Genomic DNA, 20518 nt, shown 5'->3' on the forward strand with positions numbered 1-20518 from the left:
GCAGTCATTCCTTGGAGCTCATGGATATTTTTCTTGGGTAGTCGAAACACCCCCATTGTATAGCAAGGCATTGCTTGGATGACTACTTTAATCAACACCTCTTTGCTGACCGCCGAAAACAAGCTTCTTTTCCAACCTCTAAGTCTATTCCACACCCTCTTTTTAATTGCAGCAAAAAGTTCACATTTCTTTCTTCCCACAAAGATTGGGATACCAAGATACTTGTCAAAAAAATCTACCTTCTTAACTCCAAATAAATCCGCACATTCAGTTTTCGAGACTTCATCAACCACTTTCCCAAAGCACATCTCAGATTTTGTGAAATTGATGGTTTGGCCCGATGCCGCTTCGTAGGCTGCCAAGATTTTCTTGACTTGGTGACATTCTTCCTTAGTTGCTTCCACAAAAATCAAACTGTCGTCTGCAAAGAATAGGTGGGATACCTATACACCATTTCTACCAAACCTCAGCCCATGAATAAGACCCATCTCTTCCGCATCCAGTATTAGGCTAGACAGAGCCTCGGCACAAAACAGAAAAAGAAAAGGGGATAGTGGATCCCCTTGTCTTAGTCCCCTCTTAGGAGTAAAGATATTCGAAGGTCTTCCATTAATCAACACGAGAAAGACACAGAAGAAATGCACTGAGAAATTTTCATGATCCACTGACTATCAAATCCCAATTTCAACATGACTGCCTCCACAAAAGGCCATTCAACTCTATCATAAGCTTTCGACATATCCAACTTGAAGGCCACTTTTGAACCATTCCCAAACCTGTTTCGTTTCATACAATGTATCCCTTCAAAGCCTACAATTGCGTTATCTTGAATTATTCTACTTCCCACAAAGGCACTTTGAAACTCCAAAATTACCTCATTCAAACACATCTTCATTCGATTGGCTAGGCACTTGGAGATAATCTTGTATATAACATTACAAAGGCTAATCGGCCGAAACTCCTCCATCTTTGATGGTTTGTCCACTTTGGGGATTAGCGGAATAAGAGTGTCATTGAGATGATCCAATGGCGCATTGTTATTGAGGATGTTGAGGCAAACCCGAATGAGATCACCTTTAGTAGTTTCCCAATACTTCTGGAAAAAAAGGGCAGGGAGACCATCTCTTCCTGGGGCCTTTAGAGGGTTCAAAGAGAAAACCACTCTAGTGATCTCCTCTTCAGTGAAAGCCTCTAGAAGGTCCCTATTTGTGTTCACAGAGACTTTACATTTCACTTTGTCCACCACCTCACTCATTATCTGCTCACTCGGGTTAGTAGAAGTGAAAATGCCTTGGAAATATTCAGTAGCGACCTTGCTAATGTCAGAGTGATCTCTCATCCACCCACCTTGCTGATCCATTATCTCACTGATCTTGTTCTTCTTTTTTCTCGCCGTCGCCTTATGATGGAAGTATTTGGAGTTTTTATCCCCACATTTCATCCATAAAGCTCTGCTTCGCTGCCTCCAGTACCTCTCATGTTTCTCAAGAATTGCATTAAGGTTATTTTAAGCACCTTTAAGTAATCCCCAATTATCAACATTCATTCTTTTTGACAACTCATTCACCCTCCTTGTACCCTCCTTAACTCTGTGCTTCAACTCTTTTTTCTTCTTTGTATTCCAGCTATTTAATCTACTCCCACACCTTTGAGTTTTACTCTTAAAGTCCCAATCCGATGAGCAAGGAGCCCCCGTGTTCCAACCTTCTCTAACAATGTCACTACACTCTTCCTCTTCTACCCAAGCCTCATCAAAGTGAAACCGGGATCGAAGTGCCTTCCCCTCTTCATTGGAATCCCGTCCCCCCTCGGTATCAAGCACCAAAGCCTTGTGGTCTGAACACCGCCATTCAAGATAGAAAGCTCTACTTTGAGGAAAAAGATTAACCCAATCCGAAGTGGCTAGGCATCTATCTAATTTTTCCAGCATAAAATTCTCCTTTTGACCATTACACCAAGTAAAAGTATCAATATCATTAGTAAGGTCTTCAAAGTCACACTCCTCCACAACTTTCCTGAACCCATCCATAGAATTCAAATTCTTCTCCCTACCCCCTGCTTTTCTTTCGCATGGAGAACCTCATTAAAATCACCCCCAATAAGCCACGGGCCATGAGTTTCATCTCTAATTCGATGAAGCATAGCCCAAAAGTGATGTCTTTGGCTTCTAACCAGATCACCATACACCCCAGTAAAATTCCACACCATTGAATTCAAATCACAGACATAAGTATGAATATGAAATCTGGAATGAGATAGAATTTTTACCTTAAAATCGGCTTCCCACAACAGCATTAAACCATCGCTAAGCCCCACCCTTTCCACCAGAAAAAAACTCACTAAAACCCAATCTCCTCCCCACAATCTCAGCTTGACTATTTAGTAACTTCGATTCAGAAATAAACATCAAATTCGGGTTTAACTCCACAATTCTCAAGTGGAGAGCATTGAATGTCTCAGGGTTGCCGAGGCCCTGGACATTCCACCACAGAACTAACATTGTGATCGGCGACCTTGCATCTCAAGGTGTGCCGCTTTATCATCTTCGTTTAAGACCGATAAATCCTAATCGACCTTACTTGCTCCCCAACCTCACCATCGTTGTCAACATGCCCATCTTCTCTACCTTTATTACCCAACCGAGAAGCTTTTCCTCGAGCCAAAACTTTTGCCGATTTAAGCTTTCGACCATTCGCACCGTTCACCGTTTTTTCCTTTTCATCCATCCAGCCCGTTGCAAAACCCGTCACCAATCCTGGGAGATTAAATTTATGACTTTCCATTGTTCTCTCCATCTCAATTTCACGATTTGCCCTTTTTCCCCCTGGTTCATCATCGATCTCCATATCGCTCGCTGCCTCCTTTTCCATCGTCGACCGTTTCTTGGAATGGTCTGTCGATGCTTCCTCATTTCTCTCTTTGCTACGGTGACTTCCTCTTAGAATCACACCTCTCCCTTCTCTCTTTTCTCCCTTCTTCGTCGATTTACTATTGGAAGGACTGCTTTTCTTCTGGGAATCAAACTCAGTAACATCAAAGAGAACAGATGCGACTTCCTCTCTTTTGTTCTCTACGATATGTCGTTCAGCAATGTCCACTTCACCCTCCCTGTGATGACTCATCTGCATTTTATCCACCTGTCCCTCCTCACGTTGATTAGGATCCACCTCATTAAAATTCCTTTTGTCTCCATTCTCAGCAGAACTTTCCAAAATGGTTAAGGTTGACTGCTCCTTAGATAAAATCTCTTTCACAGATCCTCTACCAACGTAACCATCTCGAGACCCACCAACTCCCTCAGCTTTAGCCGTTTTTCTCCTTGTATTGTCCCCATGAACCTGACACTCTTCTCCTTTATACAATACCTGCTGGGTAATAGGTGGTACGACACTAGCCTCCTCAGAACGAGGCCTTTGGACACCATTGTTTCCTTCCTCCTCCCACCGTGCAAGGATCGATACTAGGAGTCACCAGAGTTACAAAACAGTTTGTTATGTTACTCTCATCCTTTAGCCAACTGCCGTAGTAAGGTACCACCACGCCAGAGCTGTGTTTCGTCTTAACCACTTCCTTCCTACAATCCATTTGCTCATGTCCAAAGTGACCACAAGTAAAGCATAATAGCGGGAGACTTTCAAACTTGAACTGAATCCAAGTTTGGCCACCATTGTTAGGAATGTATCTACCAACAAAAGCTCATTTAGAGGTAGGGAATTTTATCTTCACTCTCACTGTATCCCTCATTAGCATTACATTGGTATTCAACCATTGGATATTCGAAACCTCTCCTGCCATGTTGCCCAACCTCTTAACATTATTCAAGGTCAAAGCATTAGGGGGAAAACCCTTCATCTTAATCCAACACTCCACCATATTTAGACTAGCCTCTTTCTAGTTACCATTTGGAGGCCATTTCTCAGTGATTAATATTCCTCCATGAAAAATCCATGTTGACTTTTTGTACACCTTTTCAGCCAAAACTTTATCATCAAAGGAGAGCCCTAGTATCATACACCCTTTCTCTTTTGCTAATATATCCACAAACCAACCTCCCTCTTTCTCCCAGATCCTACTAAAAATAGTTTTGAGAAAGTTGACAGTACAATGTCTTCTTGCTAAAACTCTACCCACCAATGAACCTTCCTTAAACTTCAAAGCCACTTGTTCGTTTGATTCCCACTCATCTTCCCCTTCGACATTCATGCCACCTGTTAATGAGATAATGTTTTCAATCTCTTCACTCATCCTTACCAAGCAAAACTCACCAAGCGCACTCACCAATGAACCAACACACAGACTACAACACAAAAACCACGGCTAAACTACTAGCCACACACAGGGTCACACTCCACAGAGAGAACCAAAAAACTCTTTTAATGGGATTCTCCTTCAAAGCTCGTAATTTCATAAAAATTAAAAATTAAAAATAAACTAAATTTGCAAATAGGCCAACATAATAAAAACACATATTATTAACCTTTCCAGATATCAAGGAAGCTGAATAAACTAACAAAAAATTTGCAACTATCGCACACAAAATTTCTCCTATATTTAACTTCTAGCACCACTATTGAAATAAGCTACCCCAATAAAAAAATAAATTTTGAAACTGCCATTAGCGGCTAGTAATTCAATTTCCAATATAATGAACCAGAAAAAGTAAGATCTTTATATCTCTTACATCATTAGAATATATACTTTCAAATGTAGTAAATTTCAAACACAAATCAAAATATTATTTGAATTCAATTTTACTAATTTAATAGTCAACTCCTTAGCTTCAAATTCCTAAAATTTACTTAGCATGTTTGAGATTACCCTAATTGATACTAAAAACATTTATAGTAAATCAAAATTTTGACAATGAAATTACACAGATGCCCAACAAAATATATTGTTGATAAACTAAGCATTTTTTTGTTCCCGAATTGACAAAAAAAAAAAAACCTTTAATTAATCAAAAAACTTGTTTGTGGCTATATCACATTTCGAACCTCACAAAGATTTCTCCCTTTCGAGATCCTTTCCACGCCTTCAAGAATTCAATAAGCAAGCATCGAAGATTTTAGATGAACAAAACCATTGATCTAAACACAGATCAAAATTAAAAATTAAAAAAAAAAAAAAAAATCTATCACTTGATCAAATTTTTTTTGGCTAATTAAAATTTTTACCCCTAAATTTTAACATGTACCAAATCATGCTCTTGAATTTTTCTGGCTATTAAAAATTCCCACTGAACTATTGAGATTGTTAGATTTAAGAACTTTTATTTAATTTCATTCAATTTCACTATTTCAGTAATTATTTATGCACTAAATCATGCTCCACAGACTTTGATATCTACCAAATTATATTCCTCGAACTTTGACAAATTATACACTTTCATCCATGTTAGACTTTTTTTACTAAAATTAAACAAAAGTCGTTAAATCTAACAATCTCAATAGTTTAAAGAGTATTTTTAATGACCTTAAAAGTTCAGAGAATATTATACAGTACATGTCAAAGTTCAAAAGATAAAAATCCTAATTAGCCTAAATTTTAATATAGAACCTCTTACATCTTAATACACAAATAATATAATATATTTATACATTTTAGGTTACACTTATAACAAACAAAATATTTCATTAATTCTGGAAAAATATGCCATCACAGCCGGCTCTAAAGTCAAAGGCACCTGTGTGATCCTCAAATAATGAAAATCAAATTAATGTCTACATAACAAACCTAAATGCCCCTTTGAACCCAAAATGCTAACTTAACGCTTTTTTCTTCTGAATTTCTATTCATTTCTTAATGATCATAAAATTATAATGCTTTAACAGTTCTCTGACTGTATCTTCAAATAAATAAAAAAATAGCAAAATTTAAGAATGTCAGTGTTTTATATGTATGGAAAATACATAGGTTTAACAACAACGACAACAACAACAACAACAACAGTAAAATTAAAACTGATAACGATAATAACTCCAAAATTGTTGCTCCAAGTGAGAAAGTAATTTGATTTGTCTACTAATCTAAAGATTTTTTCTTTTCCATTTGAATCAAAGATACTTAGCCAGCCAAGGTAGCTCCTTACTGTCCTTGAGTGCAAATGCTACATCATCACTGCAATAATGAAAAAACAGATTTGGAATCGGACCAAAATACAGCCAAAGTTTTCTAATTCTTGACAGATAAAAAATCATTAGAGTAGTTGTTGCCATAAAAGAAGTAGACAAATATAGATATTATTATCGTTTTTTTTTTCTTTCGAACAAATAGATATTATCACCTCGAACCTTAAAATTATTAATAATAATATATACTACTAATTCTTCTAAAATGTAAACGTTTGATAGCTCATTGGAAACGTTTGACATGCTTTTTTATATCAATTGTATACTATACTTAAATTGTGTTCTATACTATATTTTTATATGATATTTATTATTATTGATTTGTATTAAATATTAAAATATTGTATGTCTATGTAAATACAAGTCAGCATCAAACATATAAAAATGTCATATAATACAATATAATACTGTGCAGGCTGTTAACAAATAACAAAATTTATATATGCAAACCAGGAAAGTGATCATTAGTGTAGTAAGAGGTAAAATCAAACCTTGGAAAGTTGAGCTGCAATTTTTGCAACTTGTGCTTAGTACCAGACTCGCATAAAACAATCCTCCATTCACCAAGCTTGCACCTACCAACGACATTAACATGAAATTTGCCTTTAAATATAATTTACAAAATCTATTTCAAGAAGAGCAAATTGACATTCTCCATTGTAAGAAAATATGACTTTTAACAATGTTGGAAGAAGATAAAATGGTCTTCTGATCATTAAGTAGTTTCAAACTTTATGATGTGAATATATAACTGTGAAACATGCTTACCCGACTCTCAAGAGTATGTCATGTCCAGGGAATGCTTCTCCATTGCTTGTACACAGACACGAGACAGCCATTGCCAGCTGCAAAGTCATAAACTCAATTGTGAACTTCAGTACTTCAGTAATATAAGAAGTGTTTACTAAAAACAGGAGTGAAAGTATCAATGGATGTCTCATGTTAATAAAGCAAGAAGTGAGACCAGGATATTAAAGGGAAAGCATTAGATGTAGACCTTTTCAAAGGTGGTTTCACCCATTCCTGTTTTATAAAGTTCATACACCATAGCAGTCAAGAAAATTTTACTCAATTTGGAACAACTTTTCATCACCTGCAGAAGCCAAACAAGAACCATGTCAACAACATCAACATCTCGGTGATACGAATATAAACCAACAAACATTAAACCCTCCCCTCAAATAAAGGAACAGCAGTCCGAGTATTTATATTTAATCATGTTTGTGCACATAATTAGCAATTTCCAGTGCTCAGCACTTGATACTTAACCACAACAAAGATAAAAGCACTTTATGATACTTAACTATAACAAAGATACAAAAGATAGCCTCATACAAGAATTTTAACATACTTTTATGTGTAATCATTTATTATTTAACCGAATCAAGTTTCAACCAAAGATCAATTGTCATCAATTATTCAGTTAAAATATAACTCACTTGAATATGAGGTGCCTGAAACATCTCTTGAATGGCTGCTTCAACTTCTCTCATGCCAACAAGTGATTTTCCTAGAAAATCGATATATAATTAAAATAAATAAATAAATAAAAGAACTTTTAGCCACTAGCTGAACAAACTGAAGTCATTAGCTTGGATTGAATGGAAAGGAAAAAAAGATGCAGCTTCTGTTGGAAAGATACGAATTTCAGAGATTAGTGTTAGTGAAAGAAAGGATAAACTCCAACGAAGACACAAGCTTTCTCCAGGTGCATGCAAATGAAAAATAGGGTTCTGAGCATAAGAAACTAATCAATGATATGGAGTCATTATATCCCCTATGTCTACTGATTTGTGAAACAAATGTAGCACATAATGACTTCATAAAATAAGTACCTTCAGAAATATTAATGGGGTTTGTGCTTAGTTTCTTTAAATGGTAATCTGTGAGTTCTGCTGCACGCCTGCAAATTTCCAAAGCGCGACGAGCATCTCCTGAAACAGCAGCTACCTGGATACATATTAACAATACGTAAGATCAGCACTTGGTCCCATTTACATTTAGAAAAAGTTTGGAAAAAAAACAAAATATGATGAAATAAATAGGACGCAACAACTGACCTTCCTTGAAGCAAATTCAATAGCTTGTTTTTCAAATGCCTCAATTCCTTTCAGGCGACTCAAAATAATTTCTTGAAGTTGCTGATAGTTATATGGACCAAAACAAAGCCTTTGAATTCCCATACGGCTTGAAATACGAGGAAGCAACTTTTCTGGAAGATCCATTGTATTTGCTATGCCTATATTTATTGTCACATGAGAGCAGGTGAGGCCAAATAAATAACCAATTATAGATTATACAAAGACAAGACGCAGGATGATTGTATACCTATCACAATCAATTTGGAATGTGCTTTAGTGGGCCAGTCTAGAATGTTGTAAAGAACCTGCAAAAATATGATAAAGTTAAGACTTTCGGACATCAGGTCTTCACATTTTTCCCCCAGCGAATATCCTTATGCTAAAGAAGTCAGTACAAAAAAATCACTAGAAGAGCTACTTGGTTACCAGCTAAGCTCAGCAAAGGGCGAGAAGAAAAGAAAAGAATTACCGACTGATTCCTGGTGACAAGAAGATCTAGTTCATCAATCAGAAGAATACAAGGTCGCTCATCCTCTTTGCCAAACCTTTTCCCTTCTGAAAATCGTTCATTTAGCAATTGGAGAGCCTTTTTCCAACCAACCCTGTGCCCGGTTAATGCTTCATATATAACCTGTGGGGATATAACTCGTTTTAACAAGGGAAATACAGCTTTTGAACAAAGAAACTCGCAGCTAAACTATGTATATCTCACCCTATAAATATTTTCTGGTGATGCCAATTTTAGACCGTTAATCTCCACAAAGCAATAAGGTTTTATGCTTCCTGCATCTACTTCAGATCTTAGACTCCGCAGTACTGCCAATACACTCATTGTCTGCAGTTTCACAAAGAAAGATCAAACAACAAAAAATAGGATCTGGAACAGAATCTATAGCCCTCCTAAATTGGTCTCTACACCATTAATTAAAGAAATAATTTACCTTGCCAGTTCCAGGAACACCATGAATGTAGAGGCAACGACCCAGACATTGATCATCACATATGGCACCTTTAATAAAGGAAGATATCTCCTCCATTTCCCTATGTAAAAGAATGTGATCTTTAGTAAGTGCAGCATAGTAAAATGCACACGCACACACACATCGAATTTCAACATACTTATTCCTGCAAGGAAGAGACTTTGGCATTGATGCCAAAAGAAGTGCTGCCTTCGCTCTTTCAAGGTCAGTCTGTTTATGACATCTTACATGTTCTGGGATTTTCTTCATCCCTATCTTTTCAAGTCCAAAGAACTGCCCCTTTCGAGAGTTCTACATTTATAAAAAAAAAAAAAAAGAATGGACTTGATTCATTTGGAAAGCATTCAAGCAAGCTAAAGCCAAAAATTGTTATGAAAGATAATGTACGTACAGCAGCCTTCACATGAGCTGAATATGATTTTTCTGGTATATTTTGAACGTTCTCTTCTTCATAGTACATGTCATCTTCTGTGTTAGAGTCTACATCCTTGCAAACTTTCCAATCTTGATCACTTTCTGACTCTTCATCCTAGCATATGAGAATAAGAACCTATAAAGTTCTTTAACTGATTGATGATCCTTATTCAAAATTTTATAACCTAAATCCTGCTTCTAATTTCTGAAGTGCTTACCTCTTCACTGTCATCAATTTCAGCAAGCCGCTTGAAACTGTGCCAGCGTATGTCATATTCATATTCACATAGATACACGTCATCCCCTTCATCACAGGCCTTCACATATTCTTTAGGGTTCTTGACAGAACAATGTCGAAGCACACATTCCATCTGCGCATTTACAGTAGCAAATCATGAATTTAGGAGTGAGACACCTCCCTCTTTTTCAACACAATACCTGATTTCAATGTAGGAGTATCATGCAAAAACAATTGGTGCACGAAATTGCATTATTTGTACCTATACTATGTTTCAAGTTTTGACCTATTTAAAAGTATAAATAGCTTGGCTGTTGAAGAAGTTTTAAACGTCAACAATATCTAAATGCCCAGAAAAAGAGTGCAAACTCAATAAACAATGTGAACTGTAGCATGCATTCATATCTAAATATTTTACAAAATATATATAATGTACCAAAAGTCTGAACATAGACACATCTGTCTATAAGATGCAAGTCCAATATTTCAAAAGGAGACACTCTGAAGCACCATTAAAATCTCAGAACTGTCTTAAATACTTTACTAGGCAGCAGCAACTATTGTTTTGTTATCAGCATAGGGATCAAGAATTTATTTTCACCTCAATATCAGCCAAATCGTTCGTGCGATAAAGCTCTCTCCTCAGATTATGAGGTTGTCTTCCAGAAGCGGTCTCTTCAGGGATTATATACCAACGTACTCGACACCAGTAGCTACCATTCGCTTCTTTCCATAAACTACAGCAATGAATCAATGACACAACTAGGTAAAGAAGAGCCAAAATGGACTGACAGTATATAGAATAGACATTCAGAATTACACATAAAGAAATGAATGTTCACGATAAAAATCTTTAATGAAAAACAAATAAAATAAAAGGATTACCTTTCAATACAAGCAGCCCACAAATCACTAGAAAGAAGTTTATCTCTCATTGTTCTGGCCAGTTTCTTTCCTTTGGGGGGCCTTGGAAGCATAACCTCTTTGCCCATCTTGCGAGCCTGGCAGAACCCACATATCCAATCTTCTTCTGGAACCTCCTTCAATGGCGGCTTCAGACATTTCAAATGGAACCCACCTAAACAATCATCACACTCGATCATCACTGCCCTCCCCGACTTAAAGCACACCCTGCACTCCTCCACTTCAGGGTCGTCATCGTCTGAACTCGCATCCTCTCTCCTCCTGACATACACATCATCCCCCACCTCAAATTCACCCCCATCATACACAACCTTCTTGTAATAAACTCGTTTATTCGATAATGCCCCACCCTTCTTCCTTCCAAATTTCTTATCTTTTGAATGCGTAGCTCTAGTAATCACCGTTCTTCCATTCCCCACTTTCCTCTTTCTTGATTCCGGCTGCTCTGGCGATGCCGGAGATAACAAAACTTCTTCCACATGAGTTGGATTTTTCCCCTCTTTGCGAGTACGTTTCTCGCTCTTTTTCTCAGAGTTCAGGGCTTTTTTCACATCTGGGGTTTCGGGAACTACAACGTTTCGATTCCTCTTCCCTCTAATGGAATCTTCAGGATAATCAAGGGACTTCCGAATTGTCTTTCCATCGGCGGCTCCCTCCCCATTTCTCAAATTTCTTGGAGTTTTCTTCGCTGAACTATGGATGGGCCTCTCATCAATATCAATACCCTTCAGTGGAGTTTGAATTTCAGAATCGATGTTGAGAGAAGTCCGGCGAGTCGAGCGTCGACGACCGGGAGTGGAAGTTGCCGGAGTTGAAGGAGTGAGCGTGGACTTGGAATTGAAACAAGGAGAGTTGGTGGATCTCCTCGGGGAATGGAGGGCGGTTGTTCTGGGAGCCTTGGCCATGGATTTAGGGATAGATCAGCGGAGAAGCTGTTTAGGGTTAGAGCAGACATGGCAAGTTGATTTGTCTTGAAGGAGACACGAATTTGGCGGGAAATGTTTCCCTCCTAATTTTATTATTATTAATATTTTATTTTTGTAACAATTAATTATTTGTAATTATTATATCCTATAATTATTGAAGAAATTATTTTTATTTTATTTTTTAAAGATATTAAAAATTTACACATCATATAAAAATACAATATTTTATTTTATCTCTCTTGCACATTATTTTTGGCACTCTTACTTATAAAAACACTCCAATGTATAGCACTCTTTAAAAATGCTATAATTATGATCTCCTACATTATTATTTAATATATATTTTAATTTTTTAGTTAAAATAACTTTTTAACTTCAAATTTTTATCAAAAAAAATAAATAAATAGCATCAATGCCACAACATAGCATCCATGCAAATCTTTAGAATGGGATCATTTTCTCTCTAATGGTATAACATCTCAATATTTTGCCACATAATATGTCCACCTGACCAAGCATCTTTTAAAATTTTACCATTGGAGATGCTCTTAGTGAAACATTAAATCGATACGAGTTTAGAAGGTACAAGTATGATTAGGTACAAAAAAAAGAAATAATTACACAAGGTACTATTTTTTGTAAAAAAAAAAAAAAATACATTTCTATATTTATAGATTTTTTTTTATATATATTTTTTACGGTTTGTCATAAAAACAACACAAAACAACAAGAAAACTACATAAAAATAAAATGAAAATAGCATCTAAATGTTGACGGTGAGAACTTGTCAACTAAGGGTGAGTTTGGCATAATTGTGTTGTGGGAAAAAGCAGTTGTTGCTGTGCTGTGAGAAAAAGCAGCTGCAGCAGACCTGTAGAAAAAAGCTGAGCTAAGTGTTTGGTAAATTATAAATTTCAAAGTATTGTGAGTTGTTAAGATCTATTATAATGTTAATGATAATGTTATAATCTAGTTTATTATAATGACAAATATGTAAAAATTTATTTTATATAATATTTTATTTTTTATTTATTTTTAATTTTTTTTAAATATAAATTTATATGCATTTGATAAAAATAATTTATAGTATTTTTTTATTATGTTTTATCAAATGTAAAAAAAACATAGAAACTCAAGTATATAAGAAAAATTGTAAGTTGATGTTGTTTGTTAATAATAAAATAAAATATAAATTATTTTTTTTTTTTAAAAAAAAAAGAGATTTAATAACTATTTATTTTATGATAATTAGTTTATTTAAAAAAATTATATGTAATAAATAAGTAAATATGGTTTTAGTAAAAAAAAATTATTATACTCTTTTAATCAAAACAAATTCTTCTAAAAGTTGGGTTGGAGCAGCTACAGCTTTTAGCTGTAGCTTTTCCAAAAATTCTTCAAAAAGTTGTTTTTTGACTGTTTACCATACACACTTTTGCTTTTTCAAAAAGCAGCTTTTAGCTTTTCCAAAAGCTGTGCCAAACGGGCCCTAAGTTAGTGGTCGGAAAAGGCAAGGTTACCCAGAAATGTGATAAAAATAAGATAAAGATGAAGGTAAAAAGTTGTCTGAATATTCCTCTCTCTCTCTCTCTCTCTCTCTCTCTCTCTCTCTCTCTCTCTCTCTCTCTCTCTCTCTCTCTCTCTCTCTCTCTCTCTCTCTCTTTATTGAATTCAATATCTGAGTTACACCAAATGATTCCCCCCCCCCCCCATTTTCACATCTGAGATGGGAATATTTATAGGCTCTAATGGCCTGGTGTACAAAGTGGTCCCATGGGGACAAGATGTCGCTTTCCCGCTGCATGATGCAGGTGCTCAAGGTAGCCTGGCACCCTGTACCCTTGTCTGTTGTCAGATCGTCCCCAGTTGGAGGCTGGAGGAGGATGGTCTCTAGGTACATGTGCATGGTCCCAAGTTGCAGGTTGCAGGAGGATGGTCTCCGGGTACATGCGCACGGTCCCCAGCTGGAGGCGGGGTGGTCCTTGGGTATAGGGTGTTGGAGAGTGGTTGCAGCGTACCCATGGTTGGGTCTTTAGGCCTTGCAAGTCCGTTGTCACCGCTACTTGTACCTCTTTTCTCTCATTCTTCAGAAGGCGTACTTGTAGACTCTTCCCTTGCACGCCTTATCCTTTGATTCCTCTCCCAATGTCATTCTTGTCGTCGTGCATTCACCTCTCACCTTATATTCACACTCCCCAAAATACACCCATATCACCTTACACTTGGCACCCTTCTCCCATCCCCTCAACTCTCCCCACACTTACACACATTCCCCCCACATGCACACACGGCTCGCATGCGAACCCCCCATAGGCTAGCATGCCAACCGCCACTCGCACACACTCCCTCCACTCGAACACACTCCCCCACATGCACACACGGCTTGCATGCGAGCCCCCCACTCGCACACACTCCCTCCACTCGCACGCACTCTCTCCCACGTCTCGCATGCGTGCCCCCGTGGGTTCACATGCGATCCCCCATGCTCTAACACTCCTCGCACATGACATCTATCCACACATGTATAATCTCTCCTTCTTTCACCCGCGGGTCGAACGGATGCTCCAACACTTGCATAAAGGTTTCACGACTCACCCAAATGCCCCCTGGCTCACCCAACAGCCCATGGGCTCGCAGAACACCCCATGGGGTCGCACAATAGTTAGGGGGCCGCACAACAACCCGTCGGCTCACATGAGAGCCGTCAACTCGCATACCAAGTTGTCACAATTCGGTAGTCTTAGTATTTGGACCATAACCTTCTCGATATACATCAGAATTGGATGATTCAAGATACGTTGGAAAGATAAGAATGAGATCTTTGAATCTTATGTTTATGGCAAGATCTAATTGTGAACATATCACTACCAAAATCCTCCAACAATTGTAACCTAGTAAGTTGATCTTACTAACTCTACTCATGAGTTGTTATTGGGTTGACCTTCGAGTTTCAGGGATATACCTTGAGACTTGTAAGCATGGATTTCCAAGATTAACGATTCTTAGGCCATATGCATTGAATAAGTCATTCTTCAACCGACTCTTATAGTTGATGTCTCTCGACTGTTGGGCTAATTGTTGACTAATCTTGAAAATCAACTCTGTCGATTTTTGGGGTTAACACTAAATAACATCAAAACAACAAAAAAAAACATAAAGATAACAAAAAATCAACAACAAATTAACAAGAGTAAAACATAAAAATATCGTATTTTCTGTAAATAAAATCAAAAAAATCGTAAAAATATTTAAAATTCTGTGAAACCGTATTTTTGTAATTTTTGTGTATTTGTGAAATAATCCTAAAAAATATGAGTTTAAATACCACATAACGATGATGTAAATTGGTATGATACAATATAAAGAGTAATTTGTGGCATAAATACCTTAATTTATCTTCTTATTATCTCGATTTTCGACCACCTAATGTCGCATGCTTACGTGGACAATATCAACGCTAAGTAGCAGTACAACTCACCAACAATGAGGTCAAGTCAGCACCCTAGCCAATGGGGGTCTCGACACTCAAACAGGACGACAAGTGACAGATTAGTCACCTCAAAGGCGCTGGCCAGCCACCCTTGGCCGACCCTATGGCCAGCCAGCCTCTAGACAACACAAGGCTGGACTGGCCAGCCTACTATCTGTAGGTGCTTAGTTGGCTAGGATTGGACTTGCCAGGATTCTGGTGCATAGCCTTACATAAGGACTACAAACCGGACTGCAAATTGGGCATTAATAACCCAATAAAGTAGATGAAAAATGTCTATGTTTGAAGGGCATTTTAGTCTTTTGTATTTAATCAATTTAATATGTAAATATCTACTTATTTTATTTGTAAATTAGGGTTTAAGATCTCCGATATAAAAAGCATTAACTCAACCTTAATTCTAAGTCTAATAACTCACTCCATTCTCTCTCTCTCTCTCTCTCTCTCTCTCTCTCTCTCTCTCTCTCTCTCTCTCTCTCTCTCTCTCTCTCTCTCTCTCTCTCACACACACACACACACACACACACACACACACACACACACACCCACTATAGCATCTCTCACCACTTGAGATTTGCCATCTTCGATTCCTACATTGTAACCTTAAGAGAGCTATATTAGATCCCACCTATAGCAATTTAAATAGTATTCTCTCTTGGTATCAATACATACAACTAAAAGAGGAGTAGGTCATTACCCGCTAACTAAGGGGGTTGAACCTCTATAAAATCCTTGTGTTCATTTACTTTTGAGTTTTAATTGTGTAACACGTGGCAAGCATCAGTTTATAAATATGATCCTACTGTCGGTTGGCCAATTTTTGAGGTCAATAGTTTGGTGCTTTCATTGAGAGCGAGTTGGTATCATAACTGATCAAACGCCATGGTTAACATGAGGAGAACTCCAGTTGCACCATCTGCATCATCGGACCTTCCTCAAGACCCCCTGACTGTAGATCCTGATGTCCATGTTCCAACTACTACTGGAATTCCCATGAACTCTGTAGATGTGGTCAATCCTGCCACCACGACAGCCACCTCGAATTCGGTCACTACAGCTAGCCAAAATGACATAAACATCCTGGTGTATCTGAACAGGTGGCCCTTGCCTCCGAGGGAGGACCCTCCACTGGCGCCTCCCACTGAAGGAAGGACCCTTGGGGAACAGCCCCCAAGAATAACAATTGGATCTCATCTATAGTACTATGCTAGAGAGACAGGACCAGGAATTTGTGAGCCTGCTATTAGCGAGCCCCATGTGGACTTGGGAGAAGATCTCGAGTTGGCTAGACTTAGAGAGGTCGTCTGCCAAATCGGCCTAACTAAAGAACCATGCGCTGCTGATTACGATGTATTCACTCAGTAGAGACGTGAATTCCTGAGATAGATAGATAGATGACCAAGAGTACATACTTCAATCTCACTAAGCGGAGTCGGATCTCCGCAATAGAGAAGTCAATGACCTAATAAGGAGGTTCAATAAGAGAACAAATGGACGAGGCCAGGATCTCATCAGAGATCCACTTCAAGGAGGACTAGTTGATAGATTAGGGAGGGTCTATCAGCAAGTTGACCATCCCGATTCTTCAGGAACCAGGACAGACCTTCCTTTACTCGAGGGAGGACAGGCCTTGCCACAAAGGTATAATGGCGAGAACAACCAGATCTCGTTAACCAACAGTCTAGGGGGCTGGCCAGGGATCTCAGGCTCAACAATAGCCCCCATCAACCAACCTTTGGCCGGCCAGCCACCTACAGGAGTACCTCTGGCCGGCCAGAAGAGTACACTCCCTCCCAGAGGGGAGTGAGCCACTCAAACGCCAATCTTCAAAAGACTGGGACCAGGAGTGGGTGAAAACACCCAAAGTGACAACTTGAGAAGTGAAATTGATCACTTCAAATATCTAGATCCACCTAATTCCAGTAATCGGTGTGATATACCTCTTCTCAACACACCGGCAACATCGGCCAATTGGGAAATCACGAGCGGCCAAACCTTGCCAAGTATAGGGTTGGCCGGCCATGGGCAATTGTCTAGCATAAGCCTGGCCAACTAGAGCCAGCATCCCTTCCTAGGAGTAGCCGGCCAAGGCTAACAACACAATAAAGGGCTGGCCGACCTCCACCATACACCCTCCAAAAGTATGGCCATCCAGACCCTAGCAAACTCGACCCTACAGCCACTCCAAGGAGGACCGGTTAGTCAAGTCTCTGCAACAATGGATCCTTCGGTGCGAGCACAGTTGGACCAAATAAGTGACATGGTTAAGGGCATGGCTGGTCCAAAACCTTCAGACCTTGAGCTAGACAGGCCAAGGGAATCACCATTCACGGCATACATAAATGTCTTGCCCTTGCCCAAGTTTAAGATGTCGGTATGGAAGATGTATACGAGGCGAGAAGACCCACTTCACATTAAATACTTCGAGATGTAGATTGATATCTAGAAGATTACTGGTTACGTGCGATGTTGCATATTCCCGGCAACCTTGTTAAGAACAACTCAACAATGGTATTTGAAGCTTGCCCCAGGAGGATTCAATTTCTGGAATGAGTTTTTCCGAGAATTCTACACACAATTCTCATCCTGAAAGCTTATACCATCATAGCTAGAAGACCTTGTCAAAGTAAAACAATGACAAGGAGAACCTTTGAAGGATTACGTCCAGTGGTTCATGGCAAAGGCCACCAAGGTCAAAAGCCTTACGGAAGAAAGCCAGTATACGACCATATTGGGGGGCATCCTCCCATCGAGCGGCTTCTGGAAAGACATCCGAAGGATCTCAACTAACAACACGAAGGAGTTTCTGGATAGAGCTGATGACTTTATCAAACTCAAAGAAGCTGTTTGACAAGCCGAAATAGGGCAAGTCAACAACAAGCAGTCACAAGGCATCCTGTAGCCCCATGACTTGCTAGGTACCAGCAACTCTACCCAACCCTCCAGTGGGAAGAACACTAGGAGCAAGTTGTAAGAACAGAATATGTCCATATGATAAAGAAGTCAGTACAAAAAGATCACTAGAAGAGCTACTGTTGGAATATGTTTTACCAGGATCTAGATTTACTACCATGTATGTTATTTAACATCCTAAATATGAATCTCTAAAACAATGTAAATAAACACATATAAAGTTTCAGAAACCTTACAGTGGGTACAACAGAATTATAATGGCTCCTTCCACTCAGATCTCTAACCCTTGTATCCTGTCTGTAGCAGAGTATCACCAAAATCTGAGCCCGAATGTCCTTCTCTTGAGTCTGGATTCTTCATAGCCTTACACACAATGATTGAGTACCACTTGATGTGTGTGGGCACTTACTCTATCACTATAGGGTTAGAAAATATGAAGAGAGAAAGAGAAGAGAGTGGTTCAAATATGGTAGAAGTGATGGCTCAAAATTTGATTGAAGGCTTGAATGTTCATCATCTTTTGATATGAGGCATCACTATCTATTTATAGGTAACCACTTAGGTTTAGGTTAGAATTATTTGACATTTAAATATTGAAAAATTAAATGGAAAATTCTCTTCAAGTGGCCGGCCATAGGATGCGGGCCCCCACTTTACAATTTTTCCATTTTTCAACAAATTTTCCTTATTTTCTCAAAAATGCCATTTTTTTTCAATTCAACCACTTAAATGCCAAAACTATTCATTCAATAATTAAAATTAATTATCAAATAAAATTGCCATTTAATATATTTATTAATTAGACTTAATAAAGTCTCTTAATTAATAAATAAACCCTAGAATCTCTTTTCTTCACAATTAAGCCCTTGCTTAGTGAAAATTCATAAACTGGACATAGTCTAATTTTAGAATTATAATTGATTAATTAAAATCAATTAACTGAGTCTTACAAGCAGTATGGTCTCAACTAGTATGGGGGCCATGGGCCTATACAACTGAGCTTCCAATAAACAGATCTAGAATTTACCAAGTAAATTCCCTAAGTTATTGATTCCTTGTTGCATCCACCATAGAACTTAGAATTGCACTCTCAATCATATAGAACGCTCTATATGTTCCACGATATAGATACGCTATAAACATTTAACCATCATTCTAATCCAAATAATCAAAGATCCTCTATAGATGATTTAAACCGAGTAGGGATAAATTTACCGTTTCACCCCTCAATGTATTTTATCCTTAAAACACTTAGCTTTCTATAAATGATATTTCAGTGAGCTAATATAATCACTGAAACAAGAGCTCTTCCATTTATCTCTATTAAGCCAAGCTCGAAGGAAATCATCGTTTCACTTTAATGTCCAAATAGAAGCTATAGATTCCATATCTATGCTTAGTGCTCCCACTCAATTGCACTATCATGTTCCCAAAATGTACGTATCCCCTGACCAAAAAGTAGGCTTAACTAACAAATCAAAGAACATGAATAACACTCCTGAGATTGAACCTAACCATGTCAGGATTAAGATCTTTTGATCAAAGATCAATAAGTGATATTGACTTAGAAAGATACAACTAAATATTTAATTGTTTATAAATTATAAGTTAGAAAAATAATATTTATGCTATTTTATATCATTTTACTTATTAGAAATTTATAAATAGTATTTTAAATATTTAAATAACCTAAATATTTTTGTAGAAATTTGAAAAATACTTAATTAGAGATATTTTGACATATAATTAGGATAATTATTATTTGTTCAATATTTTATTCCTAAAATAGTAATTCCTAACCATATTTTTTAAAAAATTGGTTTATTTTGCTATTTTAATTTTATTAAATTATAAGATTAGAAAATGATATTGAAATATATATTTTGTTATTTTTAAATCATTTATCTTATTAGATATTTAATTTTATTTGATAAAATAATTCAAATAAACCTAGATATTTTAAATTAGTTTTATTTTTGAATTTTTAAATTTTGAAAAGATATTTAAGGTTATTTTTGACTACCCTAAATTTTCAAAATAGTTGGTTAGATAAAATAATAATTTAATTATATTAATAACTTATTTCACATTTGTTACATGAATATTGTTTGTTATGTATTTAATTATTTATTCAAACTTTTTTAACAAACCTATTATTTATTTGATCTAAATTGCTATGATTAACTTGTTGACGTATCCAAGGATCTGATTTTAATCATAGTCTAATTGTCAATAGATCCTATAAATAATTTGTAACAGGTAAATTTTGTACTTCTTTCATCTGTCAAAACCTAGAAACATGATAGGGCCCATCCAAATCAATTTGACATGTGTAAGCCTATATGTTTGCTTTTGGGCTTAGATGCATATAGGAAGGCCATTTATTTTTAGATATTTAAATGGACCAGGGTGCAAAATAAAATG

The 20518-nt window shown here is 37.2% G+C and overlaps 2 protein-coding genes and 1 non-coding gene across 3 annotated transcripts; all 3 read right to left on the bottom strand.

Moving 5' to 3' along the window:
- Positions 1-1507: 1507 nt before the first annotated feature.
- LOC133034320 (uncharacterized) lies at positions 1508-2029 on the bottom strand. Its single transcript, XM_061109381.1, has one exon. The coding sequence runs from the start codon at positions 2027-2029 to the stop codon at positions 1508-1510; it is 522 nt and encodes a 173-aa protein (XP_060965364.1).
- Positions 2030-5819: 3790 nt separating this feature from the next.
- Positions 5820-11748, bottom strand: LOC133034972 (origin of replication complex subunit 1A-like). The gene is made up of 16 exons (XM_061110560.1): positions 10727-11748; positions 10443-10578; positions 9822-9974; positions 9581-9718; positions 9329-9480; positions 9151-9250; positions 8922-9044; positions 8679-8840; positions 8457-8514; positions 8189-8367; positions 7964-8078; positions 7568-7638; positions 7126-7221; positions 6897-6973; positions 6620-6703; positions 5820-6117 (listed from the first exon to the last, which is right to left on the bottom strand). Exons 1-16 carry the CDS (start codon positions 11668-11670, stop codon positions 6054-6056), a joined length of 2652 nt encoding a protein of 883 aa, XP_060966543.1. The 5' UTR covers positions 11671-11748; the 3' UTR covers positions 5820-6053.
- Positions 9837-9914, bottom strand: LOC115721593 (small nucleolar RNA snoR28). The gene has a single exon (XR_004012605.1). It is a non-coding gene; the product is annotated as a small nucleolar RNA snoR28 (small nucleolar RNA).
- Positions 11749-20518: the final 8770 nt, after the last annotated feature.

This window comes from Cannabis sativa, chromosome 2 (assembly GCF_029168945.1).
Source record: "Cannabis sativa cultivar Pink pepper isolate KNU-18-1 chromosome 2, ASM2916894v1, whole genome shotgun sequence".
NCBI classification, from domain to species: Eukaryota; Viridiplantae; Streptophyta; class Magnoliopsida; order Rosales; family Cannabaceae; genus Cannabis; species Cannabis sativa.